Source organism: Pongo abelii, chromosome 12, assembly GCF_028885655.2.
Source record: "Pongo abelii isolate AG06213 chromosome 12, NHGRI_mPonAbe1-v2.0_pri, whole genome shotgun sequence".
Taxonomy (NCBI): domain Eukaryota; kingdom Metazoa; phylum Chordata; class Mammalia; order Primates; family Hominidae; genus Pongo; species Pongo abelii.
Genome location: NC_071997.2, coordinates 83,851,574 through 83,878,682, shown reverse-complemented (window position 1 = coordinate 83,878,682; position 27,109 = coordinate 83,851,574). Strand labels below are relative to the sequence as shown.

Sequence of the window (27,109 nt, the reverse complement as noted above, 5' to 3'; positions counted from 1 at the left end):
CTGTAATCCCAGCTGCTCAGGAGGCTGAGGCAGGAGAATTGCTTGAACCTAGGAGGCAGAGGTTTCAGTGAGCCAAGATCATGTCACTGCACTCCAGCCTGGGCAACAGAGCGAGACTCTGTCTCAAAAAAAAAAAAAAAAAAAAGTGACTTCATTTCCAAAGCTGGCAAGGAGGAAGTGGCTTGATTCCTGTCCAAAGCAATCACTTTGAATTTTGATAAGGGAAGGCAAGGGTTTAAAAAGGTAAAACTTGATATGGAAGGCATGCAAGAATTGTACTGAGTACAACGTCTGTGTGTCTTGTTCTGTTGGCTTTCTTGGGTTCCAGTCCACCTGGAGCATGGGCTGGAGTCATCTCAACAATGGCAAGGTTGTGGACTAGCTGCCTTGCATTTATCACTGCAGTTTTGCAGCTGGGTCCCCAGGCTTGGTCTGTTTGTCTCAAGATTAGCCCCTAGAACCTCTAACTAGGCACATAATTAGATACTAGCATACAGTTAGATAAATGTGAAGGGAGTATATGCGGTGAGAAAGAGAAGGACATGAAGTCTATTTTCAGGCTAAGGGAAAAGGCTTCTGAAGTTTGCTTCAAGGTTAGGTCTTGAATCTAAAGGGAAAGGAAAAAAAAAGTTTTAAAATGTGTTTTGAAGTTAAGCTTCCCAGTTACATCTTGAGTTAATTTTTGTATGTAGTAAAAGGTAGGAGTCTAGTTCATTCGTCTGCATATGGCTACCAGTTACCCCATCACCATTTATTGAATAGGGAGTCCTTTCCCCATTGCTTATTTTTGTCGACTTTGTCAAAGATCAGATGGCTGTAGGTGTGTGGCTTTATTTCTGAGTTCTTTATTCTGTTTCATTGGTCTATGTGTATGTTTTTGTACTGTTGCTATGCTGTTTGGTTACTATAGCTTTATAGTATGGGTTGAAGTTCTGTAATATGATGCCTCCAGTTGTGTTCTTTTTTGCTTATGATTGTTTTGGCTGTTCAGGCTCCTTGTTGGTTCCATATGAATTTTAGAATAGTTTTTTTCTAGTTCTGTGAAAAAGGATATTGGTAGTTTGATAGGAATAGCATTGAATCTGTAGATTGCTTTAGGATGTATGGCCATTTTAATGATAGTGATTCTTGTATTCCATGAGCTTGGAGTGTTCCTCCATTTGTTTGTGTCATCTATGATTTCTTTCAGCAGTGTTTTGTAGTTCTCCTTGTAGAGATCTTTCCCTTCCTTGAGTAGATGTGTTCCTAGGTATTTTATTTTTGTATGTGGCTATTGTAAATGGGATTGTGTTCTTGATTTGGCTTTCAGCTTGAACGTTGTTGGTGTAAAGAAATGCTGCTAATTTTATACATTGGTTTTGTACCCTGAAACTTAACTGAAGTCATGTATTAGTTCTAGGAGTCTTTTGGTGAAGTCCTTAGGGTTTTCTAGGTATAAGACCATATTGTCAGTGAAGAGAGATAGTTTGACTTCTTTTCCTATTTGGATGCCTTTTACTTTTTCTCTTGAGTGATTGTTCTATACTTCCAGTATTATATTGAATAGGAGTGGTGAGATTGGGCATCCTTGTCTTTTCTGGTTCTCAGGGAGAATTCTTCCAATTTTTGCCTGTTTAGCGTGATGTTGGCTGTGAGTTTGTCGTAGATGGCTCTTATTGTTTTGAGGTATGTTCCCTCAATGCCTAGTTTCTTGAGGGCTTTTCTTTTATCATGAAGTCATGTTGGGTTTTACCAAAAGCTTTTTCCATGTATATTGAGATGATCATAGGCTTTTGCTTTTAATTCTGTTTATTGTATTTGTCAGTAAATCATATTTATTGATTTGTGTATGTTGAACCAACTATACATCCCAGGAATGAAGCTTATTTAGTTGTGGTGAGTTAACTTTTGATGTGCTGATAGGTTCAGTTTGCTAGTATTTTGTTGAGGATTTTTGCTCTGTGTTCATCAGGGATGTTGACCTATACTTTTCTTTTTTTATCATGTCTTTTTCAGGTTTTGGTATAAGGGCCATGTGTTCCTAGGTATTTTATTTTTGTGTGTGGCTATTGTAAATGGGATTGTGTTCTTGATTTGGCTTTCAGCTTGAACGTTGTTGGTGTAAAGAAATGCTACTAATTTTATACATTGGTTTTGCATAACTTCATAGAATGAATTAGAGAGGAGTCCCTTCTCAACATTTTGGAATAGTTTTCAGCATATTTGGAGTATTATCAGCACTGCTTTGAACATCTGGTAGAATTCAGCTGTGAGTCCGTCTGGTCTGGGGCTTTTTTTGTGTGGTAGGTTTTTTATTAGTAATTCAATTTTGAAACTCGATATTGGTCTGTTCGGAGTTTTAATTTCTTCCTGATTCAATCTTGGGAGATTTTATGTTTCTAGGAATTTATCCATTTCCTCTAGATTTTCTAGTTTGTGTATGTAGAGGTGTTCTAATAGTGTCTGAGGATCTTTTGTATTTCTGTGGGATTGGTTGTAGTGTCATCTTTGTCATTTCTGACTGTGCTTATTGGAATCTTCCCTTTTTTTCTTTGTAAATCCAGTTAGTGTTCTATCAATGTTGTTTATCCTTTCAGGGAACCAGTTTTTGGTTTCACTGATACTTTTTTTCCCCCTTAATGATCACTGTCAGAAAATCATTGATTCTTTGTATGGATTTTTGGGTCTCAATTTTGTTGTGTTTCACTCTGATTGTGGTTATTTCTTTTCATCTGGCTCTAGGGTTAGTTCTTGTTTTTCTAGTTCCTCTAGGTGTGATGTTAGATTGTTAATTTGAGATCTTTCCAACTTTTTGTGGTAGGCATTTAGTACTATACAGTTTCCTCCTAACACTGCTTTTGCTTCATCTCAGAGATTTTTGGTATGTTGTGTCTGTGTTTTCATTTATTTCAAATAATTTTTTGATTTCTGCCTTAACTTTGTTGTTTACCCAAAAGTCATTCAGGAGCAAGTTTTAAAATTTCCATGTAATTGTGTATTTTGGAGAAATCTTGGTATAGATTGGTTTTTGTTTTTGTTGTTGTTTTTTGCTTCCAACTGTATTAGTCTTTTATTCTCTTGGCAATGTCTTCCAGAGTTAACTACTTCTGTTGTAGGTGATAAAAATGTATAAGGCTCTACTTCAGATGTTGATACTGCTGTGAGCGTGGTGTCTTCCTTTACTCAACTGAGAATTAAAACTTGATTCTTTTTTATATTCCAGTTCCAGAAGTTCCCTCTATAGAAGTTATCTAATGATAGTCTTATTCATCCTAGTAGTGGCTTACAACCAGGCTCTAACCTCTCCAGGAACACTATAGGATGGATTTAGCATAAACATATATTAAACTAAAAAGGATTCTTTCAAATGAGTTTAAGTGCATTTTATTTTTAGACAATCTACATGACAAGTTTTTTGTTTTTTTTTTTTGACGGAGGCTTACTGTGTCACTAGGCTGGAGTGCAGTGGCGTGATCTCGGTTCACTGCAACCCCCGACTCCCTGGTTCAAGCGATTCTCCTGCCTCAGCCTCCCGAGTAGCTGGGATTACAGGCACGCACCACCACGCCCGGCGAATTTTTGTATTTTTAGTAGAGATGGTGTTTCACCATATTGGCCAGGATAGTCTCCAACTCCCAACCTTGTGATCCACCAGCCTTGGCCTCCCAAAATGCTGGGATTACAGGCGTGAGCCACCACGCCGGCTGACATGTTTTTCTTAAAAACAATGCTTCCATTCCAAAGATATAATGGTCGAAATAAATGAAGAGCTCATGATGACATCAGTCCAATTTATCTTAAGTCATTGTGTTGTGTGGGTGATAGGCAGCAACCAGTTGTGATGACAGGTGATAGAGCCAAAGTAATTGCCAATTGGTTAACATTTTTCCATTTCTAAACCATCTTTAAAGAAAATCATATACAGGGTCACACCATCCTCATGGTAGAGCAACTATGCCATCTGGATTCACGTTTTTACTGGTAAAAAACTGGTAGTTGTTGAAATTAGTAAGATGTGCTTGGTTTGTTCTACAGCTTCTGTCATAAAACGTTTTACTGTTTAGGTCTCTGTTCTTCAAGTTGGCCTTTGATTGATTTTATGTAATCTTTGATGTACTTCCTGTAGGCTTCTTTTGTGAAGTTTGTTTCCTGCAAGTGATGGTTCATGACAGTATCAACATAAGTGATTAATGTGCTTTTGGTACCTTCACCCTCAGGGCCTTCTGCGGAGGCATTTCTGTCCATGTTATCCTCTGTCCTACTGACCATCTTCCTCCCCACCCTCCCGTCCCACTTCCAGGCACAGCGAGTCTGCAATCTCCCAGATATTGTAAATGTTGGAGAACAGCTCATCATGGCTGATAAGGTCCGGGTAGATAATCTTGATGGCGGCTGAAGGGAGATGCAGTGGTGCTGGCTTAGCAGGATTCCAGAGATTAGAGTGAACATGATGCAGCTGGAGCAGTGCTTGGTGGGTGGGAGGAGTGGGTGGAAAAGGGGATTTCTGTTTTTATTCCTCTGTGGTCTATGAGTATGGTTGGTATGATAATTTTTTTGAATTTATTGGGATTTGCTTTATGGCTGAACATATGGTCAATTGTGGAGTATGTTCCATGTGCAGACGAGAAGAGTATTGTTCTATGGCCAATGGGTGGAGTATTCTGTAGATGTCCATGAGGTCCAATTGGTCAAGTTTAAATTCAGAATTTCTTTGTTAGTTCTCTGCCTCGATGATCTGTCTAATGTTTTCAGTAGGGTGTTGAAGTCCCCCACTATTATCATGTGGCCGTATAAGAGTTTTGTAGGTCTAGAAGTACTTATTTGTAATTCTGGGTGCTCCAATTTTGGGTGAGTGTATGTTTAGGATAGTTAAGCCTTCTTGTGGAATTGAATGCTTATCATTACATAATGGCCTTCTTTGTCTTTTTTAATTGTCGGTTTAAAGTCTGTTTTGTCTGATATAATAATAGTGACCTCTGCTCTTTTTTTGTTTTCTATTTGCTTGGTGGATCACTCTTCAGCCCTTTATTTTGAGCCTATGGGTGTTTTATGTGCATCTTGTTTTTTATCTAACTTGCCACTTTGTGCCTTTTTGGTGGAGTGTTTAGACCATTTACATTCAAGGTTAATATTGATATGTGAGGTTTTGTTTTTATTGAGAAGGAGTCTTGCTCTGTCACTCAGGCTGGAGTGCAGTGGCACAATCTCAGCTCACTGTAGCCTTCATCTCCGGGTTCAAGAGATTCTCCTGCCTCAGCTTCCTGAGTAGCTGGGATGGCAGGCGAGCATTACCACGCCTGGCTAATTTTTGTATTTTTAGTAGAGATGGGATTTCACCATGTTGCCAGGCTGATCTCGAACTCCTTACCTCAAGTGATCTGCCTGCCTCAGCCTCCCAAAGTGTTGAGATTACAGGCATGAGCCACTGTGTCTCTGGCTGATATGTGAGGTTTTGATCCTATCATGAAATTGTTAGCTGGTTGCTTTGTAGTTTCTGTTGTGTGGTTACTTTATAGGGTCTGTGGGCTTCAGTGTGTTTTCATGGTAGCTGGCATCAGTCTTTTGTTTCCATGGTTAGAACTCCCTTAAGGAGCTCTTGTAATGGTGGTCTAGTGGTAACTAATTCCTTTAATGCTTGCATGTCTGGAAAAGCTTTTATTTCTCCCGTGCTTATGAAACTTAACTTGGCAGGGTATGAAATTCTTGGTTGGAATGTCTTTTCATTAAGAATACTGAAAATAGGTCCCTAGTCTCTCCTGGCTTGTAAGATTTCTGCTGAGACGTCTGCTTTTAGCCTAAAGGGTTTCCTTTTGTACATGATCTTACCTTTTTCTGTAGCTGCCTTTAAGATTTTTTCTTTAGCATTGACCTTTGACAGTCTGGGAGGGCAGGGGCCATGAAGAGTGGGGCCAGACTGGACACATCCATCTACAGGTCCCCCAGTGGCAGGTACAAGCACTGATGCTGTGGGAGAATCCAGTGGGCAGCCACCAGGTGCCCAGAGGTGTATCTAGGCATGGAACTGGGAAACCTCCTTGGCCCCAAGTTCTCTGCACAGTGATAAGGCGCAGCCTAAAATTCTAATCCAGGGTAGTGAGTGCTCCAGATATCTGGAGATCTGCCTGGGCATGGAGTGGAGAGGGCCTTCCTGCATCAAGATCTCTGCATAGGTGGGGTGGGATGACTCAGGCTATTGGACCAGGCAAGCAGGTGCTATGAATACCTGGAGATCTGCCTAGGTGTGTAGCAGAGAGGGCCCCCTTGCACCAGGATCTCTGCACAGGAAGGGTGGAGTGGATCAGGCTGTTAATCAAGGTTAGTGGGTGCTCCAAAGGTCTGGACATCTGCCTGGGCATGGAGTGGAGATGACCCTTCTGTAGCATGATCTCTGTCCGTGAAAGATGAGTGGCTCAGGCTGCTGGTTCAGGCAAGTGGGTGCCCTGAATGCCTGGATTTCTGCTTGGGGGTGGAGCAGAGGTGGATCACCTTGATCCCAGGGGAACAGCAGGGGCACCAAGTGATGGCACATGCAGTTCAGTTTCAGATTGCCAAGCTGGCCCTGGCTGCAAGTCTCATTGCCCAGGAGAAACTGCAACTGTAGCAGCTCTCCTCCCACTCCAGGCTTGCAATAGGGAAGAATATAATTCCAGTACCTACTTCTGAGGTGCTTTCCACCTCGGAAGTGGTGGCGGCTGTGGAGGCTACTACCCTGCTCCAGAGCAGGTGCTTCAGTCTCTGGCCCAAGAGTAAAATGCTTGTATGGCCATGCAGCTGGGTTGCCTAGAATGGCTGACTTTGTATGCACCCAGATTAAAAATGGCATCCTGTGCTTGGTCCTATGTCTGGGAAAGTGTCTGCAGCTTCTCCTAGTGTTTTTCCCTCACAGCGTCGCCAACCCTCTCCCCAGGTTAGCTTCAGGGATTGGGAGAAAAAAAAAGTTCTCCCTCAGCCTGAGTTGCTCTATCTCCAGTGGAAAGGTGAGTCACTGAGGGAGGCTGTCTTTCTGTCTCATGTACTGGGGCTTCACTTACTTTTATCAGCCAAATGCCATCACAGTGGCTGTTTGGCAGGATTCTCGTCTCTGGGATTTGGAGTATCCTGCATGATTCCAGTGGATTCTCATTTTCCTTCTTGAATTAAAGCTCACACCATTGATCTTTATTTACTATTTTGTTATTTCCAAATGGTGGAGGCCTGCTAACAGGCATTAATCTGCCACCTTAGGAAAAAAAGGCTATATTAACTCCCAGCTTAAACAATGGCACAAATGCTTTTCCTTGTACTTTTGCATGCTGCAGAAATGCTTTATCCTTCTATTTCATCTCATAAAATATTAAAAGGAAGTATACTTGCTAGTTGAAATTTAGTATAATTAATAATTCTTAGATTATGCAAAGGACTTTCTTATCTTAAGTGAAATATCTTTGTGGTTGTTCCTGCTGTTTTTGTCTGTTGTGTTTTTTTAACTGTGAGTAGCAATTGAGAATAAAGTGACCACCTGCAAGGTTTGGTGCTACTAACTTAATTTGTGCTAAGATGTCTACAGTTTTACTTGTTACTGCTTTTGCATCATCGGTTCAAATGTCAACAAAACCAAATAAAAATACTAAATGAGAAAAAGGCATACTTTGTCCTGGTATTATGAAAATAGTTTTGACCTTATGAACACCCTGAAAATGGTCTTAGGTACCCTCAGTGGTTTGTATATTACACTCCGAGAACTGTTGTTCTGCATGTAGAGTGACTATATGTAATTTATAATCTAGTTTTGAGAGAGAGACAAATGGGATTCTATTAATAATTACTTCAGAATAACAGGTGTAAAATGGGACTGTCCTGGGCAAAGTGGGATGTGTAGTCACCCTATGATTACCTTATTTCTAGGGGACTTCAAGTTAGCTTCTGTATTTGGTCTTCATGTCACATGATCTTTTTAAAATGATACTATCAGTCATGATGGAAGGAAGGGAAGGGAGGAACAGGGACACTGAGAGGTTTGTGGTGGCTTTCATATTTGAGCATTAAAACTCCTAAAGTATAGGTGTAAACTGTATGTCCGATTGTTCTTGAACTTAGATGTGTTGAAAATTTCAGCAATGTGGTTGGTTCTTTAGGTGATTTGAGAGTTAGAATATTGTTTGGTTGTCGTCAGGAGACATCTTTTATGCTAATGAGCATTCACAAAGAAGAAATTCACCTGTTTCTATATTTCCTGAATCATGTAATTTTATTATTAAGATTTGGATTGGTTCAAAGAAGATCCAAGAATCATAAAACTATAACTGCCACAGTGTATCAAAGAATTTTTGGTGGTGAATAAGAAACAATACACTTATGAATGTGGATATTGTTATGCCATGTTAGTGTATTATAACATTCTTAAAATTATGTTTGTGGAATTGAATTCTTGCTACTTTAAAATTTATTGTTAAATTTACTGTTTCTAATGAGAACAAAGATACAATATACCAGAATTTCTGGGACACAGCTAAGGCAGTGTTAAGAGGGAAATTCATAGCACTACATGCCCACATCAAAAAGTTAGAGAGATCTCAAATTAAGAACATAACATCACAATTGAAAGAATCAGAGAAGCAAGAACACATCAGCCCCAAAGCTAGCAGAAGACAAGAAATGACCAAAATTAGAGCTGAACTGAAGGAAATCAGGGCACAAAAAACCATTCAAAAGATTAATGAATCCAGGAGTTGGTTTTTGAAAAAATTAATAAGATAGATAGGCTGCTGGCTAGACTACTAAAGAGAGAAGATCCAGAAAAACACAATTAGAAATGAAGGGAATGTTACCACTGACCCCACAGAAATAAAAATGACCATCAGAAACCATCAGTCTAGCTGCTGGCTAGACTAATGAAGAGAGAAGATCCAAATAAACACAACTAGAAATGAAGGGAGTGTTACCACTGACCCCACAGAAATAAAAATAACCATCAGAAACTATTGTGAACAACACCTCTATGCACACAAACTAGAAAGCCTAGAAGAGATGAATAAATTCCTGAACACATACACCCTCTGAAGACTAAACCAGGAAGAAATTGATTCCCTGAACAGACCAATAAGGAACTCCAAAATTGAATCAGTAATAAATAGCCTACCAACCAAAAAAAGCCCAGGACCTGATGGATAAACAGCTGAGTTCTACCTGATGTACAAAGAAGAGCTGCTACTATTCTTACTGAAACTATTTCAAAAAATTGAGGAGGAAGGACTCCTCCCCAGCTAATTCTGTGAGGCCAGCATCATCCTGATACCAAAGCCTGGGAGAGACACAACAAAGAAAACTTCAGGCCAATATTCCTGTTGAACATCACTGCAAAAATCCTTAACAAAATACTTGTAAACCGAATTTAGCAGCACATCAAAAAGCTAATCCACCATGATCAAGTGGGCTTTATCACTGCAATGCAAAGTTGGCTCAGCATACTCAAATCAATAAATGTGATTCATCACATAAACAAAACTAGACAGAAACCAAATGCTTATCTCAATAGATGCAGAAAAGGCTTTAGATAAAATTCAACAGCCTTTCATGTTAAAAACTCTCAAGAAACTAGGTATTGAAGGAACATACCTCAAAATAATACAAGCCATCTATGACAAACCTACAGCCAACATTATACTGAATGGGGAAAAGCTGAATGCATTCCCCTTGAAAACAGCACAAGACAAGCATGCCCTCTCTCACCACTCCTATTCAATGTAGTTTTGGAAGTCCTAGCTATAGCAGTCAGGCAAGACAAAGAAATAAAGGACATCCAAATAGAAGAGAAGAAGTCAAACTGTCCCTATTTGCAGATGATGTGATTCTATATGTAGAAAACTCTATAGTCTCAGCCCAAAAGCTCCTTAAGGTGATAAACAACTTCAGCAAAGTTTTAGGATACAAAAATCAATGTACAAAAATCACTAGCATTCCTGTACACCAACAATAGCCAAGCAGAGAGGTAAACCAGGACCACAAAAAGAATAAAACACCTAGCAATACAGCTAACCAGGGAGGTGAAAGATCTGTACAATGAGAATTACAAAACACTGCTCAAAGAAATCAGAAGACACAAACAAATGGGAAATCATCCCACGCTCATGGATAGAAAAAATCAATATTATTAAAATGGCCATACTACCCAAAGCAATGTACAGATTCAATGCTATTCCTATCAAATTACCAATGAAATTCTTCACAGAGCTGGAAAACACTATTTTAAAATTCATATGGGGCTAACAAAGAGCCTGAATAGCCAAGGCAATCCTAAACAAAAAGGACAAAGCTGGAGGCATCACATTACCTGACTTAAAACTATACTACAGGGCCACAGTAACCAAAACAGCGTGGTACTGGTACAAACAGACCCATAGACCAATGGAACAGAATAGAGAGCCAGGAAATAAGACTGCGCACCTATAGCCATCTGACCTTTGATAAAGTCAACAAAAGTAAGCAATGGGGAAAGCACTCCCAATTCAATAAATGGTGCTGGGATAACTGGCTAGCCATATGCAGAAGACTGAAGCTGGACCGCTTTTTTATACCACATACAAAAATCAACTCAAGATGGAGTAAAGACTTAAATGTAAAACCTCAAACTGTAAAAACCCTAGAAAACAACCTAGGCAATACCATCTTGGACATAGGAACAGACAAAGATTTCATGACAAAGACACCAAAAGCAATCACAAGAAAAGCAAAAATTTACAAGTGAGATCTAATTAAACTTAAGAGTTTCTGCACAGTGAAAGAAACTATCAACAGAGGGAGCAGCTTACAGAATGGGAGAAAATATTTGCAAACTATGCATCTGATAAAGGTCTAATATCCAGCATCTATAAGGAACTTAAACAAATTTACAAGAGAAGAACAAACAGTTCCATTAAAAAGTGGGTAAAGGACATGAACAGACACTTTTCAAAAGAAGACATACATGCAGCCAACAAGCATATGAAAAAAAGCTCAATATTACGGATCATTAGAGAAATGCAAATCAAAAACACAAGGAAATACCATTTCACACCAGTCTGAATGGCTGTTGTTAAAAAGTAAAAAACTAACAGATACTGGTGAGGTTGCAGAGAAAAGGAAATACTGATATACTGTTGGTGGGAGTGTAAATTAGTTCAGCCATTGTGTAAAACAGTATGGCAATTCCTCAAAGAGCTAAAAGCAGAACTGCTATTTGACCCAGCAATCTCATTACTGGGTATACTCAGAGGAATATAAAGCATTCTGCCATAAAGATGCATGCAAATGTTCATTACAGCACTTTTCACAATAGCAAAGACAGGGAATCAACCTAAATGCTCATCAGTGACAGACTGGATAAAGGAAATGTGGTACATATACACCATGGATACTATGCAGCCATAAAAAAGAATGAGATCATGTCTTTTGTGGGAACATGGATGGAGCTGGAGGCTATTATCTTCAACAAACTGATGCAGGAAAGACAGCCAAATACTGCATATTCTCACTTACAAGTGTGAGCTAGATGATGAGAACTCGTGAAAACAAGGAAACAACAGACACTGGGTCTACTTAAGGATGGAGAGTGGGCGGGGGCAGAGGAGTAGAAAAGATAACTACTAAGTACTGGGCTTAATTCCTGGATAATGATATAATCTGTACAACAAAATAATCTGTAAAATCTGTGACATGAGTTTACCCGTGGAACAAACCTTCACATGTACCCCTGAACTTAAAATAAAAATTAAAAAAATTTAGTATTTCTAGAACATATACATGAAGACCAAAGTTATGACACTTTTAGTTTGAGTAAAAATACATACTCATTTAAAACTTACTTTGTTATTAAAACCATCTTGAACATTAAAATTTGTTTCATGCACATTTAAAGGTATAACTTGTGAACATATAAAAATAATAACTTATTTTTATATGTTCAAGTATATAACTTGTTAGTTTAGTATCAAAATTAAGTAGGAGCTGAATGAAATTTCATTATAAAACTGTTCAATGCTTTTATTCCAATGTCTAAAGAAACTTTAAAAACTCTCTTATAGTACTGTTTGATTTATTTAAATATAGAGAATTATCTTACAGGATTTATTGCAAGGTACCTAAAAGAGGATGATTGTTGCTATTTTTTCTCAAGGAATTCATTTAATTGCTTTAGACAATGTGTTAACAGATTTTTATTTCCTCTCAGGCTATTACTTAAGCTGTAGCAGCTTAAGCTTTGCTCACTTCAGCTAATGAAGACTAATACCATTGTGTTCCTGCCAGTCCAATTCTTTCTAATTTAGCTTTTCTAAAATAATGCCTGTTAATAAGCAAAGTCGTAGATGAACAGAGGATAAAAATAATTCTGTGCTTCATTAACCATCCATCTGTAGCCTTTCTTCTGTTGTCTTAACGTGGAAGGAATGGTTGGTTTAAAAAAATGTTTGCTTTTATGAGTTGTTTGTTTTATGTGATGGAGCCATTCTAATGTCAGGAACAGATCTTTGGGGCAATTTTCCTTAATGCAGTATGTGAAAAATGGGCCATAATAAATATTACATTAACATATAAATATGCTAAAGTTTGTGTTTTTATTAAAGATGAGGGAAAATGACATTCTAACAGCTATATTTAGTCATGTTCAGGTAAAATGAACCTTGAGTATCTAAGGTATATGGTTACATTGATCAACTAATATCCCTCTACTGTAGTTATTATTTTTTCTTTACACTTATTTTTAAATGATAGATTACATTTACAACTAGCTGGTCAATCTTTGAGATGTATTATAAATGAAAGGCTGGTTAGCATAGAAAACTGGTAGATAATAAAGGAAACATATATGGGATTGTAGGTCTAATGTAGGTCGAGTTGTCATTCTGGGGATTTGTTTTCTTACATATTTTTAGCAATTGTACCTGTTTTATTGCAGAGACTTGAGGAGACATGTTCTTATTCATTTGTTCCTAAAACTGTTCGGGTGTGCTTGCTTACTTGCCCAAAGTACTGTAAATAACTTTTCATAAAATAATGAATTGGAATTTATTTTGAACCTATACAATTTAGAATGGGTTTATGTTGGGTTACATATTTATGCTCAATATTATAGTCTCTCAGAAATGTGCCACTTTAATAAATATTTAATAAATATTACTTGACTTACTAAGGACAATCTAGGTGTTTCCTTATGGATTTCCAAAGTACAGTATAGTTGATTACAATGAGATATTTTCTTTCAGCACTTAAAGGAGTTTATTTGTAAAGTCTTTATGTGAAGTTGTTGCAAAAAATATAATTACTTTTTACCTCACTTGGAATCAGGAAGTTTAGAATTCACCATGGTTTAACCTGTTAGTGATAGAAAATATTTTTTAAAAATAAGCTATATTTAGTGATTTTATTAAATTGGTAAATTCTAATGAATGTATATTTATTTTGTTTTCTATGCAGCATCATTAGTTATTCCTGCTGGTAGAACTCTTCCAAGTTTTACCACAGCAGAACTGGTATGTAGCTTATTTAAAATATATTTTAAAAGACATGTCCCACTGTTAGTGAGTGATGGCAAAATGCTGAACATAGATGTAATTTCTTACCCTCCAGTTGAAAGTGAAAAGATGTGGCAGGGCACGGTGGCTCATGCCTGTAATCCCAGCACTTTGGGAGGCTGAGGCAGTGGATTGCCTGAGATCAGGAGTTTGAGACCAGCCTGGCCAACATGGCAAAACCCTGTCTCTACTAAAAGCACAAAAATTAGCTGGGCGTAGTGGTGGGCGCCTAGTAATCCCAGCTACTCAGGAGGCTGAGTTAGGAGAATCGCTTGAACCTGGGAGGTGGAGGTTGCAGTGAGCCGAGATCGTGCCATTGCACTCCAGCCTGGGTGACAAGAACAAAATTCTGTCTCAAAGAAAAAAATAAAGATGTGGTAAAGAGTGAGGTGACAGAATAGCATCTATAGCATAGATGTAATAAAACTAAGAAGTTCCAGAATTGACATTTTCTTGCCAAGTTTTCCTGTCTTTCAGAGCAGTTGTTAGCATCTTCCAAGACTATACCTACAAGGTTAGGAAATGTCTGAAGTTATGTTGTATGGGGTTTTAATACACTATATAATGTTATATGCTTGTTATATCCTAAATAGATAATTTTGAGGTTTTTTTTTCTGATTTTTTTTTTCCCCTCTAGAATGGAACAACATCATAGTTTTGACTTTAATTAAACTGGAATATTTTTGTTATTTTGTACCTTTGTGGAGTACAGCTTGTTTATATTTTTCCCTTTAGTACTTGAAGGCAGAAGATACATTTACAAGTTAACACAGAAAACCAAATAGTTTTTTGGGTAGAGAAGAATAGCAGCTTTTCACTTTTATCTTTCTTCCATGGTACTGAGAGTATATAATCTACTAACTGTTTTTTAATTTTCTTTCAGCCCATAGGTTGCCTTTCTAGGGCAAATGCTTAGTGGGCTAGTTATTTCCATTTCTTCACTAAGAACAGCCAAAACCACACACCTTAATAGGGTTTTTGGAAAGAATGGTGCTGCTTTTGATAGGAGACCAATGAAGAAATACCTCTGCCTTTGGAATTCAAACAAATATTTTTTTTCCTGTTTAAATAAATAATAAGCTTGTATTAATAAAAAGTAAAAATGGGCTGAGCACAGTGGCTTACACCTGTAATCTCAGTGCTTTGGGAGACTGAGGTACTGGGTGCCATAGCAAGACCATATCGCTACAATTTTTTTTTTTTTTTGAGACAGAGTCTCACTCTGTCACCCAAGGCTGGAGTGCGGTGGCATGATCTTGGCTCACTGCAACCTCAAGTGATTCTTCTGCTTCAGCCTCCCGAGTAGCTGAGATTACAGACGCCCGCCACCATGCCCAACTAATTTTTTTGTATTTTAGTTGAGATGGGGTTTCACCATGTTGGCCAGGGTGGTCTTGAACTCCTGACCTCAAGTGATCCACCCACCATGGCCTCCCAAAGTGCTGGGATTACAGGCGTGAGCCACTATGCCCAGCCTGTACAAAATTTTTTAAAAAAAATTAGCCAAGCATGGTGGTGTGTGCCTATAGTCCTGGCTACTTGAGAGGCTGAGGCAGAAGGATCACTTGAGCCTCGTAATCGGAGATTACAGTGAGTTATGATTGCACCGCTGCTCTTCAGCCTGGGCAACAGAATGAAACCCTGTCTCTTAAAAATAAAAAAGCAAAACATTTATAAATAAAATAAAGAGTTCTGTAGTCTTATACTCCAAGAGTAAATGTTTTAACTGTTTGATGTTTATTCATCCAGACTTCTTTCATGAAAGCTATATTAGTTTTCAGGGTAAAAAGTAGGAATCCTCTTTTTACTGTTTCTGTAATTTCTGTTTTCTAATTTAGTAATATAGATGGACTGCTTTCAATTTCAGTTAGTACAAATTGACCTTCGTGGATGTAACACAGTTTAACTAACAAACGTGTTGGTGAACATTTAAATTATTTCCAGCATTTTTCTAATATAGTATTCTATTGATTATGCTTGTATATATGTCTGTGTGTTTGTGTGATAATCAGGATAAATTTCTAAAAGTAGAGTTCATGGGTCAAAGCTCATTTGTATTTTCATTTTTGGTATATATATTGCAAAAATTATCCTCCAAAAGGATTGTACCAATATACATTCATACAAACAGTAGTTTGAGAGAACCAATTTTTATCACATTCTCAACAACACTGGATGTTATCAATCTTTCAAATTTTTGCAGGTCTGAGAACCAATGACTCTGCAAAGCTATGCCTTGGGCAAGTTTTTTGAGTCAATGTTTATACTGTTCATTAGAACTTACTGGCTTAATTGCTAATAACTGTAGAATAGGATTCCTCTTGATCCTTAATGGGGTGATTGATATTGAAAAGCTATTTTATTCAAAGAACTCAGCCCTAATGTTAAATGTTAAGTATTGTCAAACTGTTGTCCAGAATCAGATTTTTTGACTCCCTATGAGATCAGGGAAAAAAAGATACAAGTAAAGTCCTTTTCTAACTTTCTAATATAAATTTCTTATATCTAGGGCACTTCAAACTCCAGTGCACACTTTACTTTTCCTGGTTATCCCATTCATGTACCAGCAGGTGTGACACTACAGACTGTATCAGGTGAGAGTATATTCTAAGAATATTTTTGTTTTTAGCGTTGGTACTATTTTTTGGACATTAAGCTTCATGATTTTTAAATAAACTATATACCAAAAGTTTTAAGAACTTTTAATAAAATTGATTTTAAAAGTAATGATAAATGGTGGTTTTTATTGTTATGGAGACAATCTACCACAAAAGGCACTGTACTAGGCCTGTCCTGTATTTCATTCCCAGTTCTCTTTCCCAACATTGTATAGGGGTTCTTTGTATATATTTTTCTAATTCAAGTCAGTTATCTAAATTTTAACAAATACAAAATAAAATAACTTACGTGCATTCCTGCTAGCTCTAATTACGGATTAAAGATTAGGTTGATCAGCCTTTGCCCCCTTTCTTATTAGAGATTGCATGGTGTGATAGAACATCCAATAGTTTGGAGGTTAACCAGTCTCTGCTTTTCAGAGCACCATCTCTTGATTTTGAAGAGGATCATACCTCTTCTTTGGGTTGTTGTAAAGTTTAAGTAAAGCACCTAACTCAACACTCAAAAGTAAGTCCTTTTTTTTGAGATGGAGTCTCGCTCTGTCGCCCAGGCTGGAGTGCAGTGGCGCAATCTTGGCTCACTGCAAGCTCCGCCTCCTGGGTTCACGCCATTCTCCTGCCTCAGCCTCCCAAGTAGCTGGGACTACAGGCGCCTGCCACCACGCCCGGCTAATTTTTTGTATTTTTAGTAGAGACGGGGTTTCACCATTTTAGCGGGGAGGGTCTTGATCTCCTGACCTCGTGATCCACCTGCCTCGGCCTCCCAAAGTGCTGGGATTACAGGCATGAGCCACCGCGCCTGGCCTTTTTTTTTTTCTTTTATAGTGTTATTTTAAAGGAAGAAAGGAGAAGAAATTTGATTACTTTCGAAATCATTAAACTCTCTTTTGGATAGCATTGTCTTGCTATGTGGCATTTTAAATATATGAAGTATATTTTACATGATTATGTTTGTTAAAATCCGGTTTTTTGGTTGATAACATTAATTTATCGAATAATGGAAGAGGTTCATGGGTTAAATATTGGTGGCCTTTATGTATCTCAAAGTGTGCCATATAAGCAATTGTGGGAAAAGTCTGGAATTAAAGCAAAACATATGTAATTAAAAAAATAAGAATTTATATATTGATTGTAGAAAATCCAAAAATGTCTGAAGAATAAAAGGAAAACCCCTAGAGATAACCACCATTAACATATTGGTGTATTTTTTTCCAGCCTTTGTGGATGAGATTTTTTTTTGTGGTGGTTGTCAAAGGAAATTTTAATTCTATTATACTTAAAATTTTGCTTTCTCTTTTTTAAGGTCACCTTTATAAAGTCAATGTACCAATTATGGTGACAGAGACTTCTGGAAGAGCAGGTATTTTTCAGCATCCAATTCAGCAAGTATTTCAACAGCTTGGCCAGCCTTCAGTAATACAAACTAGTGTTCCACAGTTGAATCCATGCTCTCTTCAAGCAACTACTGAAAAATCACAGAGAACTGAAACTGTGCTACAGCAACCCGCAATTCTACCTTCTGGGCCAGTAGATAGGAAACACTTAGAAAATGCCACCAGCGATATACTTGTATCTCCTGGAAATGAGCATAAAATCGTGCCTGAAGCTTTGTTGTGTCATCAGGAAAGTTCTCAGTATATCAGTCTTCCTGGTGTTGTATTTTCTCCACAGGTCTCTCAAACAAATTCTAATGTGGAGTCAGTGCTCAGTGGTTCAGCTAGCATGGCTCAAAATCTGCATGATGAGTCCTTCTCCACGAGCCCTCATGGGGCTCTTCACCAGCACGTGACTGATATTCAGCTTCATATTCTTAAAAATAAGATGTATGGATGTGATTCTGTAAAGCAACCAAGAAATATAGAGGAACCCAGCAACATACCTGTATCAGAGAAGGTATAGTTCTGTGTCCAACTTCTTGGTATCAGGGCCGGTGATTGGATATCCTGAATATTTTCAAGCTGTAATGTTAATCAGAATTATATATATTTTGTTTTTTCCTTTAGAAGATTATTTCTTTTTTTAGTGATTTAAAAAAATTTTTAATTGTGATAAAATACACGTAACATAAAATTTACCAACTTAACCATTTTTAAGTGTACAGATCAGTGGTGTTATATACATTCACATGTGGTACAACCAAGATTATTTCTTTATTGTTGTTTCTAATATAACCATCAGTTCTTAAAATATTCATGCTTAGCATTTCTAAATTTTTCATTTCAATAAATGAATTATAATACTTCTTCAGAGAAAATGCGTTTGTTTTAAAAGGTAATCTGTTTACCAGTCTCTTACATTGGGAAACTTATTTTTTGTCTGCAGATAAAAATTAAAAGACCCAGAAATCCAGACCAGTAGTTTATGGAATATTTTGAGATAGTTAATTATCAAATGTAATATACAAAAGAAGCCCACAAAGTTTTTTTTTTCCTGCTCTACCTAATTTTTCTGAATTCCTATATGGAAACTTTTCCCTACATGAGGGATTATGTTGCTAGTAATTTTGTTTCTCCCTGCCTACTAAAATACTAGTTTTACTTAATTTCTTTTGGTATTGAAACCACTAAAAATTAGCTTCTAGTTAACTTCTGATATTGAAAATAGGTCTGAATTTTTAATTTTCAAGGAATTAATAGTAATGGCAGAAAGATTCATGGAGAATTTTGGATTATAAAAATTAAAAAAATTGCATTCTTTTTACAAATATAAAATACATCTTGTGGCTAATTTTATTTATACAATTTAGGACATGTGAAAAATACTTAAAGGTTTTTGCTCCAGCTAGTGGTTTAGCCATCATCTAGAGCCACTGTACAAATCTGTAGCAATGGATAGTTAAGCACCACCTTAATATTTTATCTTCATGATATTTAAATTTTGCTAGTTAGGGAAAGACATAGGGCATAGTGAAAGGCCATGAACAAAGAAAATGACAATCAGAAACTATTTGACCTGTTTTAGAATGTTTCAGATATTTATTGAAACCTGTTCAAGATCTCTGAGCAAATCTGTTTTTAGTTTTGCTATAAGTGTTCATATTAAAATGTTTTATTGAGTGTTTTTTATTTTTTTTACATAATATATAACACTTAGTAAATACATGTAGGCTAAACTAATAATTATGAAACATTTGCTTTTGAGGTAAAAGTAACTACAAATGTAAAATGTTTGTTTTCATCACTACTACTTTTGGAGGCACTTTTTACCTGGATTCTGTGTGAATTTTGCAGATGTTTGGTGTGATGAGTCAAGGACTTATTCTACTGTTATGTATTGTATGTCATCATGTACTTTTTCTGATATGGGGAAATAGATTAGTTAAGGGATATTAATCAAGGATTGATTAGGGGGTAGTGGTTGAGAACATAAGCTTTGAAGCCACAGTAGGTTCAAATTCTAGGTTCACTACTTGCAAGCAAACTATGTAACATTACTCCCTGAAATTCAATTTTAGTCTTTAAATTGGCCCCTAATACCAACCTTGTAATTTTGAGAATTATCAGAGATAATATATATGAAGTATTTAAAGCTTCTGGCACCATAGTAAGCTTTAGATTAGTGCTATTATGCTCTATGAGCTTGTAATATATTGGGTAACTTTTCATGTTACTTGTTTGTTAGTTTTAAAAAACGTCTATATCTAACACACAAAAATCCAAACATACAAGAGTATATGTAAAATGCTTATTTATTTATTGTAAGTTACTTTTAAGATAGTAAGCAGTTTGGTAGGTTTATGCTGAACTAATTTTCAAAGACTTTACAAGTAGTTTTTATAAGTAACTTAAAGCAAGTTATGATCAACTATACTTGTTTACTTTTCCTGTGTTGTAAACTACTGGAGAGCTTATTGATCTATAGGTTTAAGAGGTAAGGATCTATGTGGTTTGAACATTCTGTTTCACAAAATATATTCTTGATAGCTTTTGATTCTGCCCCTTGTAACTTCTGTTCTATTTCCTTTGTCTGAATTTGACTCTTCTAGGTACTTTAAAAATGGAATCACACAATATTTACCCTTTTGTGACTGTCTTATTTCACTTAGTATAATGTTTTAAAGGTTAGTCGATATTGTAGCATGTGTCAGAATTTCATTCCTTTTTAAGGCTGAATCCTGTGAGTTTGACAATTTTTAAATTTTGTAAATATTCCTGGAATCTGTTCCTTCTTCTCCTCTCCTAGTGCCATTGCCCTAATTGTTTCTCATGTGGGATAATTTTATCTAACTAATTTATCAGTGTGTAGTCTCTTCTACCTCTTACTCTGCTCCTGCCAATTCATCTGTCCTAGAGGTCAAAGGCCTAAGCTTCAGGGATTAGAATTGTTGTGAATCCCTTCTCTATTCCTTAATAATTGTATGACTTAGAGAAATTGCTTATTTGTAAAATAAAGATAATAGTATCTACCATGTAATTGTGGTAAGATTAGTTAAGACAATGAATGTAAAGTGCTCAGCAGCACACTGGCACCGTGGTAAATGTTCAGTGCATGTTAGCACTCTCTTCCTGGTGGCTTCCAGAGATCTGTCCCAAATGCAGCCTGATTGTGTCTTTTCTCCAGTTAACACATCACTGACTGCCCTTCACCTATAATAAATAAACTTCAGGCACCTTAATATACATATACAAAGCGTATTACGCGTTCTTTCTCTGCCAAAGTTTCCTATTTACTCTTCCTTCCTCACATGAATATGCTTTATTGGGAACACCAAACCGTGAGTGATTCTTGGTTTTTAACCTTGTTATTTCCTACTTCTCTTTTTGCTTTTTGTTGTCCCCTCTATTTGATGCCTGGAGTTTCTTCCCACCATCCTTTCCTCTGCTTAATTCCTGCTTATTCATTACTTCCTCCAGAAATCTTCAGTACTTCTCCCCCTAATTTTTCCTTCATTATTAAATTGGATGTAGCTCTTCTGTTTTGTCGCCTGAAGCATGTCTGTCATAATGTAGTTCAAAGATATATTGATATGTTCTCTTTGCATTGACAGGTACATTTATCTTTGTATATGCAATAATCCAAGAATATATACACACTCGTGTGTAATAGAGTATAAGCTTTTAAGGATAGGATCTAGAATTACGTTTATTTGGCTCAGTGGTTCTCAATCCTGGCTGAATGATCAAATCATTGGGCCATTAAAAGAAAGTGCAGGTCTACCCCAAGAAATTTAAGTCTAATTGATCTGGAATGGGGTTTAGTCATCAATATTTAAGAGCTTCTGGAGTGATTGTAATATATACTCAAGGCTAAGAACCACTGATGTAGCTCAAAATCAATGTATGAGTGAAAAATGGAGTGAGAGGATAAGAGAATATATAACTTCTAAGTAAGAGTTTTCATTTTTCTTCTAAGTCCACACATATTCCTCTAAAAGATAAAATGTCCTATCAGTAATTGACTTTAGAATTCATTTAAATTGAGTAAATACTTTTTGAGTCTCTATATGCCATTGTGAAATTAATATATCAAAATCAGAGATGTTTAAACCAGATATGTGACTTTTTCTTCATTATAAGAAGAAAGGCAATTTAACAAAATAATTTTTTATATCTGTCAAAATATATTAAGATATATTTCATTCCAAATAAGAGTGGAGTGGCATGGGATGCTACTGTACATGGTCAGGCAATATATAATTATCGTTGTTACTATATTGTAATAAATTAAATTCCTGTTAAGAATTAAAGAAAATATGCCCTGCCATTACGATTGTAGACCACTGAATTTGATATAGTTTACGTTGAAAATGTGAAAAGAATGTGTATTGTAGCTTAGGTTTATCTTGTTTTATATTTATCCCCACATATGGGTATGAAGTTCTGCAAATTTTTACTAGCCATTGGAAAAATACGGTTCTTTCATTGGAGGGAAGCTTAAATTTCAAAGACTGGAAGCTGGATTTGGCAAACAAAGCTTTATCATGAAGCATCCTATTTACTTGCTTATTGTACTGCCCAGTCACAGAAGCCACATACAATCAAAGACACTTTGGTTAAGCTGAGAATATTGGACATTATTGAGCTGGTTTGTTTTAGAGCAGAGAAAAAAAAAAAAAGGAAGCATTTCCTCTGTCAGTTGACATCATCTGCATTAGAATTGTTGACATTTCTTTCACATTTGGCTGGAATTCATAGAAGTATCAGCAGCGACTTTCCTTTAACATTCAACAGGCTAAAAATACCAGTGTTTCTTAGGGCTGCCAACATCTGATTTTAATCATTATTTGTACATTGATACCATCAAAGAATTTTTATGTTGTGAGTTCTTTTTTTTTTTTTTTAAATTGGAAACTGACATCTTTGTAATAATGAAAAGTTTGGTTAGTAAAATTGGGTACTCTATACCATTGGAGCTCCAGAGATGCTTGGCAAACATGGTTTTGCTGCTTTAGTAAAGAAAGCGTTGCTGTCTGTTTCAGCACATGGCATGGATTTGTGCTAAGACACAGCCAATAATTCTAAAAGAAGTCTCATCTGCTGACATAAAACTCAAACATATTAGAGCCAAGGTTTTGAATTATTGTGTTTCCCAAGACATTTGTCAAAAAATGTAGGCAGAATATTAAATTCTTCATGCAGAATTTTTCTGGCTTTTCAAAGGACAATGCTTGAAGCCCTTGCTTGATCCTTGGGGAGACATTTACTATTTTTGAGAGGGAGCAAAAGCCCCCTCATAACAATTTGACCTAGAGGAGTTCATTGATGATCTATGTGGTGGACGTTTGGCTATATGAAAGACTTAAATCTTTCTTTTCATGGTCCTGTGATATCAGTTATGGATGTTGCTGCACAACTCCTGGCTATTTTGGTCAAATTACCACTTCAGAAGAGATTGGAGTCAGATAATCATGTGAATTTTTCAATGCCTGGTGGAAGTGCTTCTGAAGAAAAAAGTTGAGAATGATAACTCTTTTGCTGTTTTGAAATTAAGTTTAGATTTGTAATTTTAACTCTCTCCCAGAGTAAAGAGGGCCCCACTGATTGAAGGAAAATGGTATGAGGCTACATAAATTCAACTAGAAGAGTCCTGGAATCTTCAGTATTCCTTTATAAGCTTGTCCTCGTCTGGCAAAGTAACATAGAAGCTCTGATTCATTTTTCAACAAAAGATCTTGTGGTTTAAGGTTTTTAGTACTTGTTGCTATTAAAATGAAAAGCCAGGCCGGGCACGGTGGCTGCTGCCTGTAATCCCAGCACTTTGGAAGGCCAAAGCGGATGGATGATTTGAGGTTAGGAGTTCGAGACCAGCCTGGTCAACGTGGCGAAACCTCGTCTCTATTAAAAATACAAAAATTAGCGGAGTGTGCTGGCAGGCACCTGTAATCCCAGCTACTCGGGAGCTGAGGCAAGAGAATCGCTTGAACCCGGGAGGTGGAGGTTGCAGTGAGCTGAGATCGTCCCACTGCACTCCAGCCTGGGCAACAGAGCGAGACTCCATCTCAAAAACAACAAACAAACAAACAAACAAAAAGCCAATTTCAACGTGTGGTTTAGGCCTAGGACAAATCTTATACTAATTGACTTTATTATTATTATTATTTTTATTTATTTATTTTTGAGATGGAGTCGCGCTCTGTTGCCCAGACTGGAGTGCAGTGGTGTGATCTCGGCGTACTGCAACACTAGCCTCCCAGGTTCAAGAGATTCTTCTGCCTCAGCCTCTCAAGTAGCTGGGGTTACAGGCCTACACCACCACGCCCAGCTAATTTTTGTATTTTTGGTAGACATGGGGGTTTCACCATGTTGGCCAGTCTGGTCTCGAACTAACTGACTTTAAAATAACTCAAATTTAGGCCGGGCACGGTGGCTCACACCTGTAATCCCAGCACTTTGGGAGGCCGAGGTGGGTGGATCACAAGGTCAGGAGATCAAGATCATTCTGGCTAACATGGTGAAACCCCATCTCTACTAAAAATACAAAAAATTAGCGAGGCGTGCGCCTATAGTCCCAGCTACTCGGGAGGCTGAGGCAGGAGGATGGCGTGAACCCGGGAGGCTGAGCTTGCAGTGAGCCGAGATTGCGCCCCTGCACTCCAGCCTGGGTGACAGAGCCAGACTCTGTCTCAAAAAAAAAAAAAAAAAGTAAAATAACTCAAATTTAAAGAGGCATGATATATATATACACAATAAAATTCATCTTTTAAAAGGTAGCTTTTAGATTTACCATATGAATTTTGACAAACATGAAGTTATACAACCCTACCTGAGATAGAGAACATTTTCATTACCTCACAGTTTCCTCATGTGCCTTTGTAGTCAATACCCTCTTTCAGCCCCCAGTTCCTGGTGGTCACTCACTGATCTGTTTTCCTTTGGGATAGGTTTACCTTTTCCAGAATATTAGACACAATCATGCAGCATGCATTTTTAGCACAATACATTTGAGATTCATCCATGTTGTTGCATGTATCAGTATATTCCATTGTAGGTTATACCACATTTATTTACCAGTTTGACATTTGGGTTGTTTCCAGTTTTTGGTATTTGTGAATAAAGCCCCTGAAAGGGCCGGGCACTGGGTGATCCCAGCAGTTTGGGAGACTGAGGCGGTTGGATCACTTGAGATCAGCAGTTCGAGACCAGCCTGGCCAACATGGCGAAACCCCATCTCTACTAAAAATACAAAAATTAGCTGGGCGTGGTGGCGCATGCCTGTAATCCCAGCTACTTGGGAGGCTGAGGCAGGAGAGAGAATCGCTTAAACCCAGTGAGCTGAGATCATGCCGTTGCACTCTGGCCTGGGAGACAGAGTGAGACTGTGTCTCAAAAAAAAAAAAAAAAAAAAAAAAAAAAAAAAGAAACAGCCCTGAAAACATTTATGTGTAGATTTTGTATGTGTAAATACCTAGGAGTGGGATTGTTAGATAAGATGATAAATGTATGCTTATGAGAAACAGTCAAACTAATTTCCAATGTGGCTGTATTTCCACCAGCAATGTATGGTGGAATTTTGCATTTCTACCAGCAATGTATAAGATTTGTTGTTGGTACACCACATCCTTGGTAGTTAACACTATCTTTTGGTAAGGAGAAGTTTTTAATTTTGATGAAGTCCAGTTTATTATTTTTATCTTCCAGTTTATTTATTTTGACTTCCAGTCCAGTTTATTATTTTGACTTCTGCTTCATGTGTCTTATCAAAGGCTGCAAAGATTTTCTAATACTTCTAAAAATTGTATAGTTATAGGTTTTACATTTAGGCCTGTGATCTATTCTGGGCTAGTTTTGTATATGGTGCAAGGTTAGGATGGAGGTTCATTTTTTTTTTTTTTTTGGAGACTGAGTCTCGCTTTGTCGCCCAGGCTGGAGTGCAGTGGCATGATCTCAGCTCACTGGGTTCAAATGATTCTCCTGTCTCAGTCTCCTGCGAAGCTGGGATTACAGGTGCCCACCACCATGCCCGGCTAATTTTTTGTATTTTTAGTAGAGACAGGGTTTCACCATATTGGTCAGGCTGGCCTTGAACTCCTGACCTCAGGTGATCCACCTGCCTCAGCCTCTCAAAGTGCTGGGGAAACAGGCGTGAGCCACCGTGCCTGGATGGCTCATTTTTTTTTTTTTTTACATATGGATATTCAATTGTTTTAGCGTTGTTTGTTAAAAAGACTGCCTTGTCTCACTGAGTTAGCTGTCTGTGCACATTAAGTACCTAAAGCACTTCACCTTTAGTGAAAATTACTGCATCTGTGTTGGTTTATTACTGAAGGTTCACTCTGTTTCATTAATTCATGTGACTATCCTTTGCTAGTACCACACTGTCTTGATTATGGTAACTTTGTCGTAAATCAGAGAGTGTGAATCTCTCAAATTTGTTCTTTTTTCCAAATTGTTTGGGCCATTCTAATTCCTTTATATTTCCATATAAATATTAGGATGTGCTTGTCAATTTCTAAAAAGAAAAATTGCTAAGACTGATTTGGGGTGTGCTGAATCTGTAGATCAGTAAGGGGAATTGACATCTTCACAATATTGAGTCTTCCGATTCATAGACATAAGTTTTTTTTTAATTTAGGTTTTTGACTTCTCTTACTAATGTTTTCTAGGTTTTAGCATATACATATTGTACATATTCTGTTATATTTTTATCTAAATATTTCATGGTTTTTGGTGCTATTATAAATGGTACCTAAAACTGCCATCAAGAACATTTTTATCCTTATTTTAAGCTTCATTTGCATTGCATTTTTAAAAATATATTTTTATTTTTAATTAATTAATTCATTAGTTTGTAGAGACAGACAGAGTCTCACTGTGTTATCCAGGTTTGTCTCAAATGCCTGGCCTCAAGCACTTGTCTCACTTTGGCTTCCCAAAGTCCTGGGATTATCGATGTATGAGCCACTGTGCCCAGCCTAAAATACATTTTTTAAAAGGTAGAAAAAACTGAAAATTTCTAAGGCATTTGAAGTACGTTGCCACAATATTTTAAAAAGATGTTGTGCCAGTTTTTCCTGCTACCAGTACTTTGATCAGTTTTGCCACATAGTATAGTATATCACTACTGATTTTTAAAAATTCGATTTTTCTCTTGTGCTAAAATACACATAAAATTAACTGTTTATTTTTAAATTATTTTTACAATTTTTAACTGTGTAGCTTAGTGACAGTAAGTATATTCACATTGTTGTGCAGCTATCACCACCGCCCATCTCTAGAAATTTTTCATCTTCCCAAACTCCATGCCCATTAAGCAGTAACTCCCCATTTCTCATTCTCCCAGTCCCGGACAAACAACCATTCTACTTTCCATCTCTGTGAATTTGACTACTTTAGTTACCTCATATAAGTGGAATCAGACAGTACTTGCCCTTCTTCATTTAGCATAATATCTCAGGGTTCATCCATGTTGTAGCATGTGTCAGAACTTATTTCCTTTTTTTAAGGTGAATAATATCCTATTGTATGTATATATTGCATTTTGTTTATTCATTCAAGTGTCTGTGGATACTTGGGTTGCTTCCAGCTTTTGGCTGTTGTGAATAATGCT

At 37.1% G+C, this 27,109-nt stretch overlaps 1 protein-coding gene and 1 pseudogene across 2 annotated transcripts in view; one reads left to right on the top strand and one right to left on the bottom strand.

The window, feature by feature from the left end:
• GTF2A1L (general transcription factor IIA subunit 1 like) overlaps positions 1-27,109 on the top strand; it is a 62,705-nt gene that overhangs the window by 11,409 nt on the left and 24,187 nt on the right. For both annotated transcript variants that reach the window (XM_009237323.3, NM_001204829.3), the window contains 3 exons: positions 13,408-13,463; positions 16,015-16,099; positions 17,427-18,016. In XM_009237323.3, coding sequence (XP_009235598.3) covers positions 13,408-13,463; positions 16,015-16,099; positions 17,427-18,016 — 731 coding nt within the window. The remainder of the gene's footprint in view (positions 1-13,407; positions 13,464-16,014; positions 16,100-17,426; positions 18,017-27,109) is intronic.
• On the bottom strand, positions 3,857-6,802 carry LOC103889850 (translationally-controlled tumor protein-like; annotated as a pseudogene).